This window comes from Pinus tabuliformis, chromosome 6 (genome assembly GCF_031772625.1).
Source record: "Pinus tabuliformis cultivar Carrire ecotype Pingquan chromosome 6, CPIR1, whole genome shotgun sequence".
Taxonomy (NCBI): Eukaryota; Viridiplantae; Streptophyta; class Pinopsida; order Pinales; family Pinaceae; genus Pinus; species Pinus tabuliformis.
This window is the reverse complement of record NC_142292.1, coordinates 120789816-120812191: the sequence shown is the minus strand read 5'-3', so window position 1 is coordinate 120812191 and position 22376 is coordinate 120789816. Positions and strand designations below refer to the sequence as shown.

At 39.9% G+C, this 22376-nt stretch overlaps 1 protein-coding gene across 1 annotated transcript in view; it reads left to right on the top strand.

Moving 5' to 3' along the window:
- The window catches only part of LOC149257638 (pyruvate kinase 1, cytosolic-like), a 234362-nt gene that overhangs the window by 192524 nt on the left and 19462 nt on the right, over nucleotides 1-22376 (top strand). The window contains exon 15 of the mRNA XM_089414481.1: nucleotides 3814-3873. Within this exon, the coding sequence (XP_089270607.1) occupies nucleotides 3814-3873 (60 nt within the window). The remainder of the gene's footprint in view (nucleotides 1-3813; nucleotides 3874-22376) is intronic.

Below are 22376 nucleotides of genomic sequence, written 5' to 3'. Positions count from 1 at the left end.
CACTTTTTTAGCCAATTGATAAGTCTCAAACAAAAAGGTTCAATAATGGAGCACATTGAGGAGTTCCAAAAATTGAACATAAGGGTAAAAGATATTCCAGAGGAGCATAGGATTGATGTGTTCATAGGGTCTTTAAAGGATAATATCCAACATGATGTGCGCCTTTGGGAACCTGATTCATTAGAGAAGGCATTCAGGTTAGCAAGAAAAATGGAAAGCAAAATTATGGCAACTAGGAAGCATACCATTCACAACTATAAAGACGGAAGTGTTGTTGCCCATAGTCTTCCACAACCTACAAGGTTGACACCACAACAATTGGAAGAAAAAAGAGCAAAAGGGCTTTGTTACAATTGTGATAGCAAATACACAAAAGGTCATAAGTGTGCTGAGAAGAAATTATTCTACATAGATTGTGAAGAGGAAGAAGAAAAGGAGAAAGAAAAGTCAAAAGAAGAGGATATATTTCAGGAACAAAGCCTAGTTGAAGAACAAATAAATCCGACCATATCTTGTAATGCATTGGCGGGAATTACCACTCCTCAAACCATCAAGATAGAAGGACAAATCAAGAAGAAAAAGGTAATAGTGTTGATTGATTCAGGAAGCACCCACAATTTTATTCATTGTAGGGTAGCAAAAGAATTGAATTGCTTCCTATATCCAGCACCAGAGTGTCAAGTGTTGATTGCAAATGGAGGAACAATAGATTGTTCTGGAAAGTGCCATAATATCAAGCTATCCATGGGAGAATATGTATTGACTAGCCCAATGGTTTCCATTCCAATGGGAGGTGCTGATGTTGTACTAGGAGTCCAATGGCTACAATCCTTGGGTACAATAGCTTTTAATTTTCAAGAACGTTTCATGAAATTTTCTGTGGAAGGAAAGGAAGTTGAATTAAGGGGTATTGCAGGGAAACCAGGAAAGATAATCAGCTCTAATGGCATGACAAAGCTTCTAAAAAAGGAGCAAAGAGGTGTAATTGCACAATTATGTTCGCTAGATGTTTCCACATTGGAATCATCTATTTCTCCAGATCTCCAAAAAGTCCTGGACAATCATTCCAAGGTATTTGAGACTCCCAAAGGTCTCCCACCTATGCGTGATCATGATCATGCTATTCATCTGATTCCAGGAAGTGTTCCTCCAAACATCAGGCCGTACAGATATCCATATGTCCAAAAAAGTGAAATTGAACATATGGTTGCAGAAATGCTAGAGGCTGGTATAATTCAACCAAGTCAAAGTTCTTTCTCAGCTCCAGTAGTATTGGTGCACAAGAAGGATGGATCATGGCGCATGTGTCCAGATTATAGGGAGCTCAACAAGATCACTATTAAAGATAAGTTCCCCATTCCTGTCATTGATGAATTACTGGATGAATTGCATGGATCAATTTACTTCACCAAGTTGGATCTTCGTTCGGGATATCATCAAATCAGAATGAAGATTGAAGACATTCTGAAAACGGCATTTAGAACTCATGAGGGTCATTATGAATTTTTGGTCATGCCTTTTGGCCTTACCAATGCACCTTCAACATTTCAAGGTTTGATGAATTCTATTTTCAAACCATTCCTTAGAAAATTTGTGTTAGTATTTTTTGATGATATACTAATCTACAGCAAGTCTTGGAAGGATCATGTTGAACATGTTGACAAGGTGCTACAACTATTGGAGGAGAAACAATTATATGCAAAAAGATCCAAATGTTTCTTTGGAGTACAGGAGGTGGAATATTTGGGTCATATTGTATCTCATGAAGGAGTTAAGGTAGACCCTAGCAAAATTAAAGCCATTAAGGAATGGAAAATCCCCACATCCATAAAGCATCTGCGAGGATTTCTTGGGTTGACAGGGTATTATCGCAAGTTCGTTAAGAATTATGGGAGAATAGCAGCACCTCTAACAACATTATTGAAGAAAGATTCATTTTCATGGACTCAGGAAGCAACAAAGGCCTTTAAACATCTTAAAGAGGCAATGTGCCAAGCACCGGTCTTAGCTACACCGGACTTCACAAAAACCTTTATTGTGGAATGTGATGCTTCAGGAAATGGAATTGGTGTTGTTTTAATGCAAGATGAAAGACCCATTGCTTTTGAAAGTCGTCCAATCAAGGGAAAGTTTTTAAGCAAAGCTATTTATGAGAAGGAAATGTTGGCAATACTCCATGCACTTAAGAAATGGCGACCCTACCTAATGGGATAATATCATAATATTGGATCTGTCACTATTGTCCTGATTTCTGCTATTAGTGCCTGAAACTGAAGTATGATGTGTGTGAAAAATGGTAATACCTGTCATTCAAGGTTAGGCCTCTCATAAATGAGGTGATCTGTATCAATTTCAGGCACGCTTTCTGCTCATATCTGCTCTTTATTTCGGGATTCACAGCCCTGTTGTAGACCTTTTACATTGTGCATTGAAATAAGCTGTTAGATTGTGCCTGCTGATTGGTAGTTGTTCTCCTTCAGTGGAGCATGTAACCAGCAGATCCACTTCAGTTCATCTATGATCCTGTAATGGACCTTGTTTGCAGGAGTGGCACACTAGAGAATCTACTAAGGGTGGGCACAGCAGTTAGAGACTTCCAGTGAGAGAGAGGGCACACACATGCTTCATGCATGCACTATTTTTTGATGGTGTAAATCCTAAGTTAGGAAGGTCACATTGCATGAGGAGGTTTACTATCTTCAGAGGGATCATATCCCTAGTTGAGTTGGGTTTATGGCTCCATGCACTCAGTCTCTTCCAGTAAGCAATCTATGCATAAGGTTGTACTCCCTTAACAGGCATGGGAGTTAAGGTTTGACACTGTAAGTGGGGTGCATCACTTGCATGTGTAGCTTCAATGTAGCCCTTTTCTTCTCTTGTTCTACAAAGGAGATGGGGTGTTTCATTGGTTCGTTAGAACATAGAAGTTTTGAGCTAATTGCACTGTAATTTCTTCTTTTAGTTAATAGAAAGTGATGTTATTTGTTGTTGCAAATTGAGCTTGCTGAAGCAGAAATTAAGGAAAGAAAAGACATAATTGATAATTCTGAATGTTTTCAAAGTTCAGATAAGACATGATGAAATATTATGGGCTAGCTTCTTATGTAACTGTTCCAGCAGTTACAAAGGCTAATGTTTTAAATTGAGAAATATTTGACCAATGGCTTTCATTTTGACAACAAACTTCTAATGCTGGCCTACACACACACACACAATGTATTACATTAACATTACAAATTTATGTAATCCAATTCTCCAAGAGAGCTTTGCCATACAGTTTACTCTAAAAGGACGGGATTTGTTATTGACCTTTTGTACTGATGTTTTATGACTTAACGTGATTTTGAAGGTGAAAAAATATCTGTTGTCGCCTATTCGGCTTGCCCAGAGATATAGATATAGAGCATTTGGCATCCTTGTGAAATAGTTTTTGGAGAAACATGTATAGAAAGCCCCTATTTTCCTTGGGTGTCTCGTTAATTTTGAAGCTGGGATTTTTTTTAAAACTATACAATTTCTTTGCACTCTGATAGAAGTCATGTTGTGGAGGAGATAGTGTTACGTGCATCATGTGAGTACATAGATTGTTGATATTTTTTGAATTTTTTGCTATGAACTTTGGATGTGTATGTAGCTGTTTTGAGTTTGAACAAAACTCGTAAATTATTGTTTCCATTATTAGCTTGTACTTGTAGATCAAGTGGTACTAGGAAGTAAATATGTCTCACATCGCTGTAGAAAGAGAGTTTAATATGGTGATCATAAGAAACAAGATACAAAATTCTCTATTAACCATTCTTTATTTTGATGTAGGCAAGACAGGCTCTTGTTGTTAGAGGAGTTTTCCCTATTCTAGCAGATCCTCGACATACAGTAAGATTCTTTAGCTTTTCCCAATGTTGACCAGATTTAATTTTAAGTTAATGGCAATATCCACTAAATTGATGTGTCAATAAAGAAGTAATGTATATGGGATTAATTCTTCAAATTTGCTGTTTTAATTCTTTTACTTGCTGTGATCAGTATTGTTTGAGTTAAAAGGAAATGCTATTGTAGGTGATGTAAACTGTGTGAAAGTTTTTCCATATTGATGAACATAAATACAACCAAAATTCAATCTTTATTTTCAGTCGAACATGATGTGCAATGGTCTGCTAACTAAATCTTTTGGATCTTTTAATGGTTTAGTAGATGTGTCCTCTTCTACCTTCTGAATGAAACCATAGTGTTGAGTGTTGTAGCATCGGAAGATCTTCCACGTAGGCTTGTCGTCTTAGCATGTGGAAGTGAATTCCTCTTTAAGTGGTTGTTCAAGAGGAGCAACTAATATAATCTTCTTCCTAAGTTTAACTTAGGAAAAATACATCGATCAATTAAAATGATTAATGTAGGCTTGGGATAATGTTTTATGTAAGGATAAATATTTAATTATCTAAGTGAATTAGATCTAATCTCAACCGTTCATCTAAGCGAGTTAGGATTTAATCCTAGCCCTCAATCACTTTGGAGATTAGGGATTTGGCCTTGGAGAATTATAAAAGGAGCCTAAGGGAGAGTATGAAGACACATTGCATATTGTAGATACTCAAGTGAGAGAAAATTCAGATAGATTTTTTGGATTGTAGATTTTTGTGAATGAATGACAAGGTTGAGGAAAGGAGAAAAGACAACAAGAGAAAAATTTCAATTGCAAGAAAACTAGCAGAGAACTCGCACTTACGAATACAGCGGGGTCGCACAATTAGGGGAGCCGAATGTGTAATGCGTAGGAGGATGGAGGGATGTGTTAGCCACCAAAAGTGGGTGACCCCATAGAAGAATTTTTTCTTCTATCATCTCTTCCAGCCGACTAGCTAGCATCCCCTAACAACCACCATTAGCCAATGACGATGTGCCATTCATGTCTCTACCACTTGCATTAGTCATATGTTCCTCATCCATCTGGCAAGAGTGCATGTTGGAAGGTGGGCTAATGATCGAAAGGCACTTTATTAATTTTTGCAATTGAGTGCGGGGTTATTATTTGATCCTAGTGCAGTGGGACCTCCCCTAATGGCCCAATAGGTATAGGAGGGGCACTACTTGGGAAACCCTAATTGACATAACATAGTCCCATCTATCTCTATTGTTGGAAATAATTCTGAGAGGGGGAGGGGGTGAATCAGTGTTAGCAAATTAGCAACTTTTCATTTCCATATTCAAATGCATATACGCTACTTCAGTTAATGGAACCCGCATGTATACGCAACCGTGTTTAAGGAAACTAGCGTATATCCAATAAACTTATGATTCAGTTAATCCATTATATGTTGACCCTTAATTAGTGCATTAGAACTTCATTAACCATATAAATAGTAAACAAGTGTAGTAAAACAGAACATATCATGACACATAAGAAGCACACATGAACAACATGATATAAGGTGGAAACCCAATGCGGGACAAAAACCACTTGCTGCTGTTTTCTTTAAGATAAGAAAACCCTGTTTACAATCTTGTATGACGCAGACTCATACCAGTACGCAGCCACGCACCTGTAGAAGGCTACAACCTTTTCTTGTTCTCCAGCTACTACTGGAAGGGAGCTACAAACCCCTATCTCTTGTACTAGCCGATATGTTTACTAGTATGTAGGTGCCAACCTACGATCTTCTCTTTTCTTCCAGGGACCACGTTTCATAAATTTTCAGTCTGGATCCATCAATACAAAATAATCACCACTGCAATACAACCATCAACTATATCTGCATCATTAATCTATGAATCACCCAACACTGAATCACTGAAACCATGTCAGCAAAGCACAGTCACCAGAACATATAGCAGAACCTAGAACTCTACAACAACCACTAGAACCAACAGCAACTTCAAATATCAAATCTCATCATGTATACGCTACTTGGCTGTGTCGAACCAGCGTGTATATGCTTTTTCACCAAAGGGAACCCGTGTACAGATTTAAAAATAATTACTTATATCTTCGCTGCAATTTTCAACTTTAGATATACCCAAAACATAAGATATAAAGGATAAGACATGCGTCAGTATCTAGATCTGAGCTATTTGTGATCATACCATATAATGATAATGCATTTTAGTCTTCATGATCCCGGTCCATCAACCTTCATTCACCACATAGGTTGATCCAAAGCATCACATACCCATAAGCTGCATACTAGATCTCACACTTCATAAGATATTCATCACTTGCACATTGGCCTAATGATCTTCTTCTCCTTATATAGGTTTAGGTTTCTCTCAATACCATGGACCAAAACCACTTAGATCCAATACCTTGGACCAAATACCTAGGGTCAACACTTTGAACCAAATACCATGGATCAATACCAAAATACCATGGATCAATACCACGAACCAAATCTTAGTTTTCCAACATGTACGCGCCTTTCCTTTCGTGAAAGTGCGTGTGTACGTATACGCTCATTTTGTTCAATGAACTTGCGTGTATACGCGGGTTGGTCAAGGTGAACTTGCGTATACCTTTCTTTCTTCATTCTGTGGCCTGAACTGTACTTCTTTGTTGTTATCCTACAGTATATAGATACTTCATTTGAGTGAGTTGCCATCAAGGACAACACCTGTATCATAATGCCAACAATCTCCCCTTTTGGACTTGATGGCAACAGCCACACCAAGTCACTTTCCCCCTTTGACATCGAGGGCAAAGGGTGGACCAAGATATTCTTTCCCTTGATATACATCCTGCTGTTCATACTCCCCCTAAGTACATGCTGAAATCTCTAATTGAACTCCCCCTTTGTACATGCTAAGATGTATCAATCCGTTCATGCTCCCCCTGAGCACAAGCCGAGTCATGATAGTCATCAGTAATATTGTACACCATAAGCATCTGTCACCAGCATCCAGACTTGTAACCTACAAAACCACTCTCTTGGCCAACCAACAATAAGTAGCAAGATGTATCATTTAGCCACATAAAAATCATCACCAAGGACTTCTAACCATAATGCCTACAATGCATTATTTGAAGCATATGCTCCCCCTGAACCTGTGCCAATCCACATATACCATGACCGAACCATTTCAGACTTCTTTTCTTGAGTCTGTTTTGCTGCTTTTCTTTCAGAGCTCCATATACACGACTCTGCAGCCTTTAACTCGCATATATACGCGGTTTCTCTTCATAATAGCTGCGTATGGAAATGGAATATTGAAGGTTTACACTTTCAGTTTCCCCTTGGTCTATTATGTCTGATAACTGAGTTATGCCACATCTTTCTGGGACTAAATTTGTCTCCTGGGATTGAGATGATGTATGCTCCTTTTGCTTTGGTGTCCGAATTTTGCTTCTGCATTCCTTTACTTTATGTCCAAACTTGTTACATGCATAACATCTTACATGTTTCATATTTCTTTTATAGCAATCAATAGCTTTGTGACCAAACATATTGCAAGCAAAACAATATCCCTTAAAGTATCTGGAACGTGAAGATCTATTTATGTGATGGTCTTGAACCATTCTTCTTTTGCATCGGGTTGCAACATGTCCAAGATTATGACATTCATAACATTCAACATTATTCATCAGAGAAAATACCCGTCTATCACTTCCATAGTTAGGAGCAAAATATTTTCTTTGAGGAATTTCTTTCTCTGGTTGTTGATGGGGTTGACCTTTCATCTCCTTGTTGAGCATTTCAGATTTTGCATTAGAGTTCTTTGCCTCACCTTGTGAGCTAGATTCACCTTCAGTAGATTCATAAAAATCAAGACCAATTTTGATAGCAGGGGATCTTTGACTACAAAGAATATCATCCAAAATCTTAGTACTGTCTTGAAATAGTAACAGTTTATCCTTTTCTTCTAATTTACCTTTTAAGATATTTACCTCAACTTGATGTTTTTCTTCTTTTTTTAGATATTGCTATTTTATGTTTTCTTCAGCTTTTCTTCCTTTTTCCGCTGGTTGCCTTAATTCGAGTACTTCATGATCTTGTTCTTCACGAGCTTCTTCATTCTGCTTCTTTAATTCTTCAAGATCTTCTTTTAGAGAGATGATCTTCGATTCAAGTCTCTAGATTGTTATGCTCTGATCTTTTACTACATCCTGCAGTTGCTCCCTTACTCTGGTTACTGTCTCCAGCTGATCTTTTAATCTAGTAACTTCTTTTGTTTCTACATCTTTATTTTCATATGCCATGAGAAGTTTAATTTCTTGATTATCTTCATCACTATTGGACAAGCCATCACTATCATCACGAGTATAATAACTTATATTACCTTCTTCAGACATCTTTCCTTTGTTATGGGGGCACCTAGTAGCATAATGACCAACTCTACCACACGAGAAACATTTGAAAGGTAGCTTACCTTTGAGCCTTCCAGATCCCCGTTGAAGATTCTTGACAAAATTTACCTCATATTCTTCTTCTGAAATGTATCCTGATTCATTGAGTTTTTCTTTTCCCTTTGTTGATACTTTAAATGCGGCTTCTCTCCTATCCGATGGTCCTCTTTTTCTCATTTCAAAAGCAACTAAGGTTCCGTGAAGCTGCGTCATAGTGATATTTTGCACGTCCTGCTTTTTTTCTATGGCAGAGACTTTGGGTTCAAATTTAGCAGACAGGGATCTCAAAGCTTTCTCAACTAAGACAACTTCCTTAATTTCTTCACCCAGATTCTTCATACAATTAACAATCTCATCTATACGTAGGAAGTAATTAGCTATGCTTTCATCACTATGCATCTTAAGAGTTTCATACTGAATTCTGAGAGTTTGAAGCTTAGCACGTTTTACCTGAGTGTCTCCTTCATAACTTAGAACGATTTTGTCCCATATTTCTTTGGCTAATTTGAGTTGCATGACCTTGACAAACTCGGATTTTGACAAACTTGCTAATAAGATAGTAACAGCTTTGGCATTGATTTCATATTGTTTTCTATTTGCCGTATCTGTAGGAATTGCTGATGGAAATGTATATCCTCCTACCACGATTTCCCAAATATCTGTTCCAAGCGATTGTAGATAGGTTGTGGTTCTTATCTTCCCGTAAACAAAATTGCTCCCATAGAAGATTGGTGGTCTGATGGATCCCTCTCTTTCTTGATTATTCATGATGATGGATCTTCCTTCATGCGATCAAGCTTCTTCTGAAGGACCTGCTCTGATACTAATTGTTGGAAATAACACTGAGAGGGGGAGGGGGTGGGGTGAATTAGTATTAGCAAATTAGTGACTTTCATTTCCATATTCAAATTCATATACGCTACTTCAGTTAATGGAACCCGCGTGTATATGCAACTGTGTTTAAGGAAACTAGCGTATATTCGGTAAACTTATGATTTAGTTAATCCATTATATGTTGACCCTTACTCAGTGCATCAAAACTTCATTAACCATATAAATAGTAAACAGGTGCGGTAAAACAGAACATATCATCACACATAAGAAGCACACATGAACACCATAATATAAGGTGGAAACCCAATGCGAGATAAAAACTACCTGTTGTTGTTTTCTTTAAGATAAGAAAAACCTATTTACAATCTTGTACTGGCACAGACTCATACCAGTACGCAGGCACCCACTTACAGAAGGCAACAACCTTCTCTCGTTCTCCAGATACTACTGGAAGGGAGCTACAACCCCCTAGCTTTTGTACTAGCCAATATGTTTACTAATACGTAGGCGCCGACCTACGATCTTCTCTTTTCTTCCAGGGACCACGTTTCATAAATTTTCAGACAAGATCCATCAATACAAAATAATCACCACTGCAATACAACCATCAACTATATCTGCATCATTAATCTATGAATCACCCAACACTGAATCACTGAAACCCTGTCAGCAAAGCACAGTCACCAAAACATATAGCAGAACCCAGAACTCTACAACAACCACTAGAACCAACAACAACCTCAAATATCAAATCTCATCATGTATACGCTACTTGGCTGTGTCGAACCAGCATGTACACGCTCTTTCACCAAAGGGAACCTGCGTACAAATCTAAAAATAATTACTTATATCTTCGCTGCAATTTTCAACTTCAGATATACCCAGAACGTAAGATGTAAAGGATAAGACATGCGTCAATATTCAGATCTAAACTATTTGTGATCATACCTTATAATGATAATGCATTTTAGTCTTCATGATCGCGGTCCATCAACCTTCATTCGCCACATAGGTGCATCCAAAGCATCACATACCCGTAACCTGCATATTAGATCTCACACTTCATCAGATATTCATCACTTGCACACTTGCACATTGGCCTAATGATCTTCTTCTCCTTATATAGGTTTAGGCCTCTCTCAATACCATGGACCAAAACCACTTAGATCCAATACCTTGGACCAAATACCTGGGGTCAACACTTTGGACCAAATACCATGGATCAATACCGAAATACCATGGATCAATACCACGGACCAAATCTTAGTTTTCCAACATGTACGCGCCTTTCCTTTCGTGAAAGTGCGTGTGTACATATATGCTCCTTTTGTTCAATGAACCTGCGTGTATACGCAGGTTGGTCAAGGTGAACCTTTGTATACCTTTCTTTCTTCATTCTATGTGGCTTGAACTGTACTTCTTTGCTGTTATCTAGCAGTATATGGATCTTTCATCTGAATGAGTTGCCATCAAGGACAACACCTGTATCATAATGCCAACAATCTTCCCTTTTGGACTTGATGGCAACAACCACACCAAGTCACTCTCCCCCTTTGACATCAAGGGCAAAGGGCGGACCAAGATATTCTCTCCCTTGATATACATTCTGCTGTCCATACTCCCCCTGAGTACATGCTGAAATCTCTGACTGAACTCCCCCTTTGTACATGCTAAGATGTATCAATCCGTTCATGCTCCCCCTAAGCACACGCTGAGTCATGATAGTCATCAGTACTATCGTACACCATAAGCATCTGTCACCAACATCCAGACCTGTAACGTACAAAACCACTCTCTTGGCCAACCAACAATAAGTAGCAAGATGTATCATTTAGACACATAAACATCATCACCAAGGACTTCTAACCATAATGCCTACTGTTAGCGCTTGAAATTTCACCTTAGGCTAAAAAAGGTAAACCTCAAGGCAACATCAAACCACTTAGCCTCGTAGCTAGCCCTACGGGGCGGGAGAGGGCTCTCTCCCGGTCTATCTCGACAAAGATCTTCAATGGGCGAGATAACCAATAGGGTAACACTGATTTTAGGCTAGTAAACTGATCAAAAGGGTTGATTTGGGATTTTTAGGGTTTTTGGTGGCAAATTGAGGAGTGGCAATTTTGGGCGCGGGGATAGGACACAGTTTCTGCAGGGGGTTTTTTGGGGCGAGGTAGGAGACAGTATTGATGCCTTTGATTGAGGTGGATGATTAAGAATGACAGATGAGGAGCTAAGGAGAGCAAACAATAACTTTGAATTCTCCTTAAACAGTAGAAAACATCGAAATTAAACAAACTTAAAAGCAGAGCATGACAGTCATGAGTTCTACTTTAACACTTCATTTGTTTAATGTGCAGAAGGAAATGATTCACATAACACACTTACAAGTACATAGAGAAACACATCATCAATACATGTAACCACAAGAATCCCAAAAATGACTGCAAAACCCTGGTCTTCCTTAGCCAAAAATTGCAGAGATACAGTGAATAATACAATGATAGCTTCTCCCTCAAGAGTCCAACCATGAAAATGAGCAAGAAAGTACATAATATAGATCCTCTAACATCTTTCCCTGCCTCTAGGGGTCGAGCTCACTATCCTAGGAGCTGTTTTAACCACTTCTAAACTAAGCACTGAAAACTAGGCAGTCAAAACAACTTGCCTCTATAAGCTAGGAAACCAATTCATTCATTTAATTTTCACCTATTTCATGAATGAATCTTCTAGAAGAGATACATAAGTGTAAAAGTATAAAAAAATTACATTATTTACATCAAGGAGGATAACAATCCACTCCAAAAAGTCAAACATGGTCAAATCTGCGTTTTTCTGAGCTGTACAGTGAAATTTTGAGAAAATTGCCTGATAGGTCGCGCGCCTCTGCCTGACGGGTTGCGCGCCTTTAAGGGCACTTTTGGAGCACTTCCAGGTGTCCAAATGAGGCAAGAGTAGGCTTGTTGGAAAGGTCTGTGAGTCTACTTTCCAACCCAACTGGAATTTCTGAATTTGGTTGTCATTTGCCCCTCCAAAATTGCAATCTCCCAAGACTGCTTTCTGTGTGTCAAAAATGTGGCAGAAAGTCATTTTTTGCTTGTTTTTTGACTTTCTGGAGGCCCAAAACTTCACAAAATCTCTTGGCAATGGATGAGCATATGTAACTTTTCATGACAAATCTGGAAATGCTAAGTTTTTGCAAAATGAAGTTGCCAAGAGAAAGGGTCGCGCGGGGGGTGAGACCCGTTAAAGGGACAAAACCTGTAAATTGCCTGAAAAAACCAAAATTGACCCAAAATGCTCAAAATTTCTTGGGATTTGTGCTGTGGCTGAGCTATTTAGTGCCTTGCTCCTTCAAGGAAGCCTCGGCCAAAATGTGGAGGGGATCGGGCCTCTTTCTCCTTTTTTGTGCCTTGGCCAACCGCCTTTGGAACATCTTCATCTTCGCCTTGCACACGTGCATCCGCGCCCAATAATGGTTCTTCATGTTTCTCAACAATTTCTTATCTTGGTTGGCCTTAGCCAACAGCCTCTCCAAGTGAGCATTGAGCTGGATAAGCATAGACTCTCGCTCAGCGGGCAATGGATCACCGAGTCTTCTTCGATTCAAGTTGCGGTCACTACGGATCCTCCACAACTCATCAAGAGCTTGCTCATCCTCCAACTGTTTGTTGCGCTGCTCTAGATATGAGATTGTCCATTGTGCCCCCTCTAATCTCCTCTGCAATGCATCATTTTCAGCTCTAAGGTGCTGAATGATCTCCTTTGACTCTCGGCTAGGAGAACTGACATCAAGATCAATAAGCTCTATATCTGGAACACCTGATGGTCCCTCATCAATCTTGGGCTGCTTGCCCCTCTGTGCTGCCTGTGCTGCTGAAGAAAGCGAGGCCCCTTCCACCTGCTGTGGAGATAACACTCGCTGAGCTGATGAAGAAGGCGAGACCCCTTCCACATGCTGTGGAGAAAGTACTCGCCGAGCTGCTGCAAATAAGGCCCTTTGGCCTCTCTGATAAGTGACCAATGGTGAGGAGCTGACATGTCTAGTCACGGGGATGTCATGCTGCTGTGATGGTCCTCCCTCCTCGTGAATAACCTCAGGATGTGGCGGTGGTGGTGCTGTGAAAAGCTCACGAGAGATAAACTCCTCCCATGAGATGCCCTGCTGAGCCAACTGATGTAAGACCACAAGCTGAATCAAACCATAATGGTAAAGGCTCCTATACTGTTGTGTCGGGCTCTTCCGCTGCATCACAGACACCATCCTCTCAATGTTCTGGCAGAAGAAAACATGGATGTTCATCATCCGTACCCGTGTGAAATGCATCAATAGGCGAATATGGTACGAATATACCTGTGAAAATCTGCCCTCACAGGTAAAATAGAGCATGATGAGCCTCATCATGGGAGCATACTCACTCCTGAGAAATCTGAAGGGGAACACACCTGTCAAGTGTCTCATGAGTGCGGGTCTAACGAAAGGCTCAAAATGAACACTGTCCAACACCTTGCGCTTATTCCATACCTCTCCGACATTAGGTATCCCTGTGGCCTGTGCAATCATCTCGGGTGTCAATGTAAAGTCCACCCCGGCAAGGTTGACATGTCCATCATGCAAATGTAAAACAAATAGGCGAGCCAACTCTCTGTGATGCTGAATCCGAGAGATCCTCTCGCAAAACTCATAACAAGACATATACTGGAAACATGATACTGCCATAGGACAAGCCTGTAAATCTGCCAAAGAAGTGGGCTCCTCTCTCTTATGATGACCACCCTTTCCACCCTTATGAGGCCTCCTCTGTACCTCAAACTCTGAAGCTGATGCCTGTTCATCACTTTGCTCGTAATTGGTTTCGGTTTCTGACATTGTTTAAGGAGCAAAGTTTCTGCTTGATAAAATGCTGATTAAAATGCTTAGGCAATTCGACGATTTTGGTGGTTCCTTGGATGAATTTGCAGGCAGTTTGATAAGGAGGACGCTGACGGGTCGCGCGCCTCACCCAACGGGTCGCGCGCCACTGACGGGTCGCGCCCATTAAAAAATTGCACTGTCGGAGGGCGCCTGACGGGTCGCGCGCCTGGTCTGACGGGTCGCGCGCCTCTGCAACTCACAAATTCGCCTCGAACTCACTTGCAATCACTTGCTCAATGACTTAGATGCACAATGAGGCTCGATGGAGGGAGATTAGGCTTTTATAACCTTGATTTGAATTAATTTCATGCCCATACCCACTTTATAATGTTTTTCTTTGACACTTTATAAACTTGATGTTTTTGGTTTCCTTTTATCCTGAAATTGACTAATTTGATGCTTTTGCTCGATACTTTTTGCAGGGATAACATCTGAGGGATCTTGGCAAGGGAGCCATGGTTACATGCTGTCCTTTGAAGCCTTTTGAAATTTTACCATTTTTACAAAATTTTGAAAAATGACCTTGGCTTTAAAAACAGGGTTTTTAAATCCAAGGTGAAATTTAACTGTACAAGATAGAAATTTTCGAAGAAACACTTTGAAAAACATCCCTCTGGCTTGCTGGGCACTTATTGACCTTCAGAGACAATGACCTTGAAGACAAACTTGACCAAAACCCTAGACCTAGAATTTGATTTCAAGACAAGACAAGTAAGCTTGAAAGAGTCTAAGGACTGAAACAACTTTGATCTAGCAATGCCAAGAGGGGGGACAAAAACACCAGCTCATCCATCAGGGTTATGGCATGCCTAATGGAATGCAAAAATTGACATTGATGAGACACCTACTTATGCAAATGCAAAGAGTTTTGATCGCTGATGGAGGGCTACTAGACCGACTCTAACACCTACAATGCATTATTTGAAGCATATGCTCCCCTGAACCCGTGCCAATCCACATATAACATGACCAAACCATATCAGACTTCTTTTCTTGAGTCTGTTCTGCTGCTTTTCTTTCAGAGCTCCATATATGCGACTCTGTAGCCTTTAACTCGCGTATATATGCGACTTCTCTTCATAATAACTGCGTATGCAAAATGGAATAAATGGAATATTGAAGGTTTACACTTTCAGTTTCCCCTTGGTATGTTATGTCTGCTAACTGAGTTATGCCACATCTTTCTAGGACTAAATCTGTCTCCTGGGATTGAGATGATGTATGCTCCTTTTGCTTTGGTGTCCGAATTTTTCTTCTGCATTCCTTTACTTTATGTCCAAACTTGTTGGAAAAAATCTTTGGCAAAAATCTAGTGAGGAAATTTCCTCACCCCACAGGCAAATTCAGGCTTTGACCTCATCTCCAAGTGAGTCGTCCAAAGTGGCTCTGCGCATCTAGTGTGTCACCCTAGCGTAGTCCCTTTTGCTTTTAGTTCTAATCAACTCCTCCTCAAGCCGGTTGGTTAGCTGTTGTCTGGGAAAATGTCTCTCTTAGCCTCCAGAACCTTTGTCCAACTTTTGGCATCGAAACTCGTCTTTCCCAGTAGAATTGAAACTGCCTCGAGAGGCTACTGCGATACCCAATGTCAACCTCTCTGTGGCTCTCCTGCCTCTCTATAAATGCACTCACCAGATCTGGAAATCTTCCTACGACTTCACTGTCTTTGCCCTTCTCTCACTGCTTCGATCTCAGGCTCTCTCTTTGGCAATTGACTGTTGCTACTCTGGAAATTGATATGCTCATGAAAACGAACCTCTCAAGTATCTTCTCCATCACCACATCGACCTCCTCTTATAATTCTCTGTTGAAGCACCAACGACCAAGATTAAAACATAATCTATGGCTAGGGTCATCTTGGAGTCGATCCGTGTGAGTTTCTAGATCATTCACGCCTTGACATAATTAGTACTGATTAATTAACGATATTCCCTAAGTTTAGACTAAGGAAATATTTAAAAACTGGTTAATAATCTAATTAAGTCATTTCTAGGTGGACTTTCCATAAATGATTTCTGGGTTTTGGAGATCTCATTTATTCTAGCCTCTCCACCTAATTTTGTGGCTAGAACACATCTGATGCTACAAAAACTAACACTCCCTCTTAGCGATGAATGTGTTCTTGTGCTATTGCACACCCTATAGCAACACCCTGTCTCTACATCATCTCTTGTCACGCTGTTGATGTTTGGCCATGCTTCCCACCAACCACTACGCAACTTTGATATACGTTGCATCTGTGCTGCTGCTGACCCTGCTGAACTGCTGCCAACACTGCATCTACATTGCAACTCCCTCTCATTTGTTGCTGCTGCACTTGCAACATTTGCAACTGAAAAGCATCCAAAATACTGAATCAACTGTGATCAGTATAATGCAGTTGTCACTTGAGTCTCTGATTGCTGCTAGTATCTGCAATGTCACTGAAAAATTTGCGTTGCTGCTGCCTCTGCACTGCTACCAAATATGTAGTATGCTCTCCAACATCTGACTGCATCAATTGTCAATGATCCATCTTGCTACTTAAAAACTATGGGTCCTCGTAGCAAGGTATTGATCCATGAGGTGGACTCCTCAAGGATCCTTCCCATCTGTAGCACTCTGGGGCTACAACACCAAGTCACCCCACCTCACTCCTGAGGGTATATAAACAAACATGGCGAAGTCTTCCTCTAGGTTAGAGGACAACCTATCAATCTCTACTGATGCTGCCTACTGGTCTTGCTTCTCCTCCTTGTCCTTCTTCCTGAGAGGACATTGGGCACTGTAGTGACCAAGCTCACCACATCTGAAGCACTTGACCTTCAACAGGTCCTTCTTTCTCTGCTCCCCCTATCCTTGACTCGGACCCTTCAATGCGAGGGTCACATTCTCCTCGTCCTTCACTTGCTTCTATTTGTTGTTGTTGCCACTGATGGAGATGGAGCTCTTGAATAGAGCTCGTCTCAACTCCTCCTATTGCAAATCGGCCCACATCCTGTCCCACCTTGGCAAGGTATCTCTACCTAAGATACTTTGGACGAATACCTGCCACTCCTCTGAGACACTATTGAGTGCCAATCGCACTAGCTCCGTGGGTTGAGGCACTGCCCCAACAATTGTAATCTGGTCCCAGATCTCCTGAACCCTAGTGAGGAAGGGGTTTATGCCTTCTGCCTTTTGCATCCTAACACAGCTCAACTTCTCCTCTAAGTACATCTTCTGTTTCTCGGAAGTACCTTGGAATAGTGTGGAGAGGGCATCCCACATCTCTTTGGCAGTATCTTTGCCAAGTATGTGAGAAACCACATGATCTTGGACTCCATCTAGGATCAATCGTTTTGCCCATGACATCTCCTTTTTGTATTCCTTCAGCTGATCTGTGTCCTGAGGAGCTGCTACCACTACATCAATATATGTTTTCAGGCCAAACTCATCTAACATCCTTGCCTCTTGAGACATAGTTGGAAGCCCCATACAACTTGTCTTGATCACGAAGCCCAACAGTGGCCATCTCAACAATATAAAAAAAACGTTGAAAATCTCCTCTTTCCTTCTACTCAGCTACTGCACTGCTATTCACACTCCCTTATGGAGTGAGAAGATCTTCTCACAACGATTCCTGATTTGCAAGGAAAAATCAAACCTCTTGAGACTAGAACTTCCCTGAGGAAAGTTTCCCCTCTGTGTGTTCTCTTCTTCCTTCCATTCGACGTTGGCTATGCTCTAGCAAACTGTTGCAAAAACCACTGCGTCCAACTAGAGATTTGCTCAACGAAAAATTCTGAGCTGCTCCCTCTGCCTCTGCAATCACTCGATTTGGAAGATTGAATTTTTCTGCCCCACTTAGAAAACCGAACCTCCATAAGTAATTCGGCCTCCTGGTAGAATGACTGTGATGCCCTTGGGAATTTTGGCCTGCTGCCCATAATGAGCAGCAGAATTCCTTCTCTCTTCGCTTCTGAGCTCTCCCGCTGATCAACTGCGCTCTGATACTTTGTGGGAATTCCTAAACCCGAATCCTATTGCAGCAACTGGAAATTATTCTCCTAATTGTTAATTTAATTTAACAATTTATTTACTGTTTGCTACAACAAATAGTGAATAAATCACACTGCAACCTACAAATAAAACTGCGGAAGAATAAGCTCTGGAAGAAATGCTCGCATACACACATACAAATAATACAGTTATTTTTGGACAAAGTCCCCAGAAAACCCCAACTTGGGAAAATCGGTGCGGTAGTTGAGGGTTTTATTATTAAGCAACAATGAAATAATCTGAGTATAATCTAGATGCTGAATACTGGCAATCTTGTAGAGAAAATACAAAATATTGGCAAAAATCTAGTAAGGAAATTTCCTCACCCCACAGGCAAATCCAGGCTTTAACCTTAGCTCCAAGTGAGTCGTCCAAATTGGCTCTGCACAACTATTGCGTCACCCTAGCATAGTCCCTTCTGCACTCAGTTTGAATCGACTTCTCCTCAAGCCGTCTGGTCATCTACTGTCTGAGAAAATGTCTCTCCTAGCCTTCGGAACCTCTGTCCAACTTCTGGCACTAGGAAATATTTAAAACTGGTTAATAATCTAATTAAGTCATTTCTAGGTGGAATTTCTAGAAACGATTTCTCAGTTTTGGAGATCTCATGTATTCTAGCCTCTCCACCAAATTTCGTTGCTAGAACACATCCGATGCTACAAAAACTAACACGTGGTACAGTGTTGCGGGGGAGAGCCCCTCCCCCCCCCCGTCGATCCTGCTCCCAATCCGCGCTCCAGGTAGGAGCGACTCGAGAGCGGGTTGGGAGCGCGCTTCCAAAATCACTTCCGAAGCGATTTTGGAAGCGTGCTCCCTAAATTTTTTTTCACTCCCTACCTTTTCGGGAGCGTTTTGCCTTTTTTGTAGAAATGTTGGAAATGCATTTTTTTTTGAAAGAAGCAAATAATTTTTGAGTGGGGCAGCTTAATGATCAAGTCTATGGCCCTAGTATTGATATGCTATTAATGGTAATGTTAAATTCTTAAAGTAAAAGTGACATTCTCCTTAATCTTCATTTTCATCTTTTTACTTAATTTTTTAACATTACCATGAAATGACTCGGGATGTTTGAGAGTGGTTCTGGCCTCATTGGATTTCATATGGAGAAAGTAGAATTTTAGATTTCATTCAAAATCCAGCAGACTTATCAATTTTTCAAGATTTCAGGATTGGGGGATTGCAATGTTTCCATTGAATTTTGTCATGTATTAGGGTATGAAACTCGTATTTAATCAAGAGCACCAATCCCTCTATGTACCTTGATGTTAGTGACATTGGTTGTCGAACTCCTCTATCATGACCCTCCTAATAATGTACGCATCACTCAAACAAAATCTTGACTTGACATGCTATGCTTTTTCTATCTTATGTTAATGCTTAGAGGATGATATTAATGACAAAGATCCCTATACAGATACAGAGGTAATGACAAAGATACCTCTGGATATTAATGCTTAGAGGGTGATATTAATGATGAAAATCTTGATTTTCCAACAAGACTAAAAAATTAGACATGTCTTGTAGTGGCAAGAGGCCCAAGCATAAGAAATAGATAATACATTTCTCTTTTCTAGTTTCTAGTAGATTTTATAACTATTGACTCTTTCATATTTATTATGATATTTCTTTAAACAATATATGACAATTTAAGTTTGAAGTTGGAAATTATAACTCATTAGTAATAAATTATGAATATGATGCTTCATGAAAGCTGAAAGTTGTTTCATTTCATTTCATTTTATAACATTTCATTTCATGTTAGATATTATTTGTTGTTATGGTTACACTTAGCTTACAAGTACAACTTTGGTGATCAATGATGATAAATGTTATATATTGAATTTTGAAAGCTTGAAACTTTAAGATTGATGAATCATGAGACTCAATATGTTGTATATTACTATGTTACTAACTTGTGGATGTGGTTGATGGAGATTATAACTTCTAGATGATTGTTGTTATATGGTTCAATCTATGTTTCTTTGTTTTTTATATTTAATTCATTATTCTACATGTTTTTGTTGACATATATGTATCAAAATATAATATATATATATATATATATATATATATATATATATATATAAAACGCTCTGGGATTTGCTCCCAAACTAGGAGCTTCTGAAAATGTCGCTCCCACTCCCGTTTTCGCTCCCGCTCCCAAGTAACACTGATGTGGTAGATTGATGCAGTTGAAAGAACAAGAAGGAGCGTATCATGGCCATAGTGTAAAACAAAAGAATATTAAAATGCAAAAAGATGGTCGGGACATACACATTAGCATGTGGACAAAAACCTAGCATAAGCTCTACCTCACTCATATGGCCACCACTTGGTTCTTGGGCCAATGTTGACCCTGTACATTAAAAGAAAAGGAACCCTTGCATGTCCCAACCCTTGATGGGAAATGAGTTGCCACATCATTAAGGGGGTAATAACTGTTATACATCATAGTATTGTACAAAGCAAGCTTTAACCCTTTGTTGAGCTATGAGAACAATGAGAAGTAATACAAAGAAAAATCAAGAAAAGGTAAAAGGTACACAAGAGGGGTGGAAAATTTGTTGAAGAATCTAGGGCAAATAAGTGTAGTGTGATTCTTTGTTACTTGATAACAATTTGTGGAGTCTTTTTACTTTTTCTTGTTAGAATAATCTTCTTCTTCTTATTATTAATGCATGTGTATGTACTTCATCAAACTACTACCAAAACATAAGAACAAGAACACAAGATGTTGGCTCTCTGCCCGGGCCAAAACCTCTCTTCTCTTGAGGGGAAAAGGAGACCTCAATCACCACAGTGTAAAACAAAAGAATATTAAAATGCAAAAGATGGTCGTGACATACACATTAGCATGTGGACAAAAACTTAGCATGAGGTCTACCTCACTCATATGGCCATCACCTGGCTCTTGGGCCAATGTTGACCCTGTACATTAAAAAAAGGAACCCTTCCATGTCCCAACCGTTGATGGGAAATGAGCTGCCACATCATTAAGGGGGTAATAACTGTTATACATCATAGTATTGTACAAAGCAAGCTTTAACCCTTTGAGCTATGAGAAGTAATACAAAAAAAAATCAAGAAAAGGTAAAAGGTACACAAGAGGGGTGGAAAAATTGTTGAAGAACCTAGGGCAAACAAGTGCAGTGTGATTCTTTGTTACTTGATAACAATTTGTGGAGTCTTTTTACTTTTTCTTGTTAGCTTAATCTTCTTCTTTTTATTATTAATGTATGTGTGTGTACTTCATCAAACTACGACTAAAACATAAGAACAAGAACACAAGATGTTGGCTCTTTGCCAGGGCCAAAACCTCTCTTCTCTTGAGAGGAAAACCATTTAGTAAGTTTCTCTTATTGAAGCTTCTTATTAATCAATGCCAAACACTAGACCCCTGACTTGAATATCCTCCAAGCATAAGAGAAGTCCTTTCGACACCTTGTTTCCTCGACACTTCCTCCTTCCAGCACTTCGACCTCCTTCTTCTGGCACTCCGATCTTCTCGCAATTGTTGATAGACCTTGCTGCACTTGCTCTAGAAGAGACACCTTTTGATAAGTTCCTTTTCTTGTGATGATCCCTTTCTTCTACTTGACCAAATGAGCTCTTTCTTCAAGGTGTAGGTGCAGACTTGATATGACTGTCCTGCAGCCCTAGATTTCCGCACGTGTGGTGATTTCCTTGATATGGTAAGCTCTTTTCTTCCTTTGCTTGAGTGTCCTTCTCCTTCACTTGATTGGGAGACCTTATAGGTCTAGTTTCTTAGCCCAATTAGAGAGATATGCCAACTATGGGTTTCTGTTGTTATGACCGCAGGAAACCTTCCCTGTCCTCGCATGTGTGACTATAGATTGCCCTAGAAACAATGCTTTAAGATTCAGTGCTCTTCCTTCCTTTGATGGTGCACTAGAGGCTCCCTTTCTCGTCTCTTTTTCACCCTTTGCTTGCTCATTTACTACGTTGATTTCAGAGGTAAGTAAGTGCGTTTTGGTGGAGTGGACAACCTCTATATATAGAGGACTGTCCCTCCTTTTAGGCCAACTAGTAGGCCTACTTGAGGATAGTTTGCAGGCTGCCTTGTCGAGCTTGCTTCGGATGGCTTCTTTGGTGGTGTAACATGCTTGAAGGAGCTTCTTTGATGGTGCCTTTGCATAGGAGAGGACTTGACTTTGCTTGGAGGTATTCTCTTGACCCTAATACATAATCATACATGGTGTAACATGCCTTTAAGGCCTTCAACATTTTCTTTTGATTATTTGACTCACCTATGGCACTTAACAT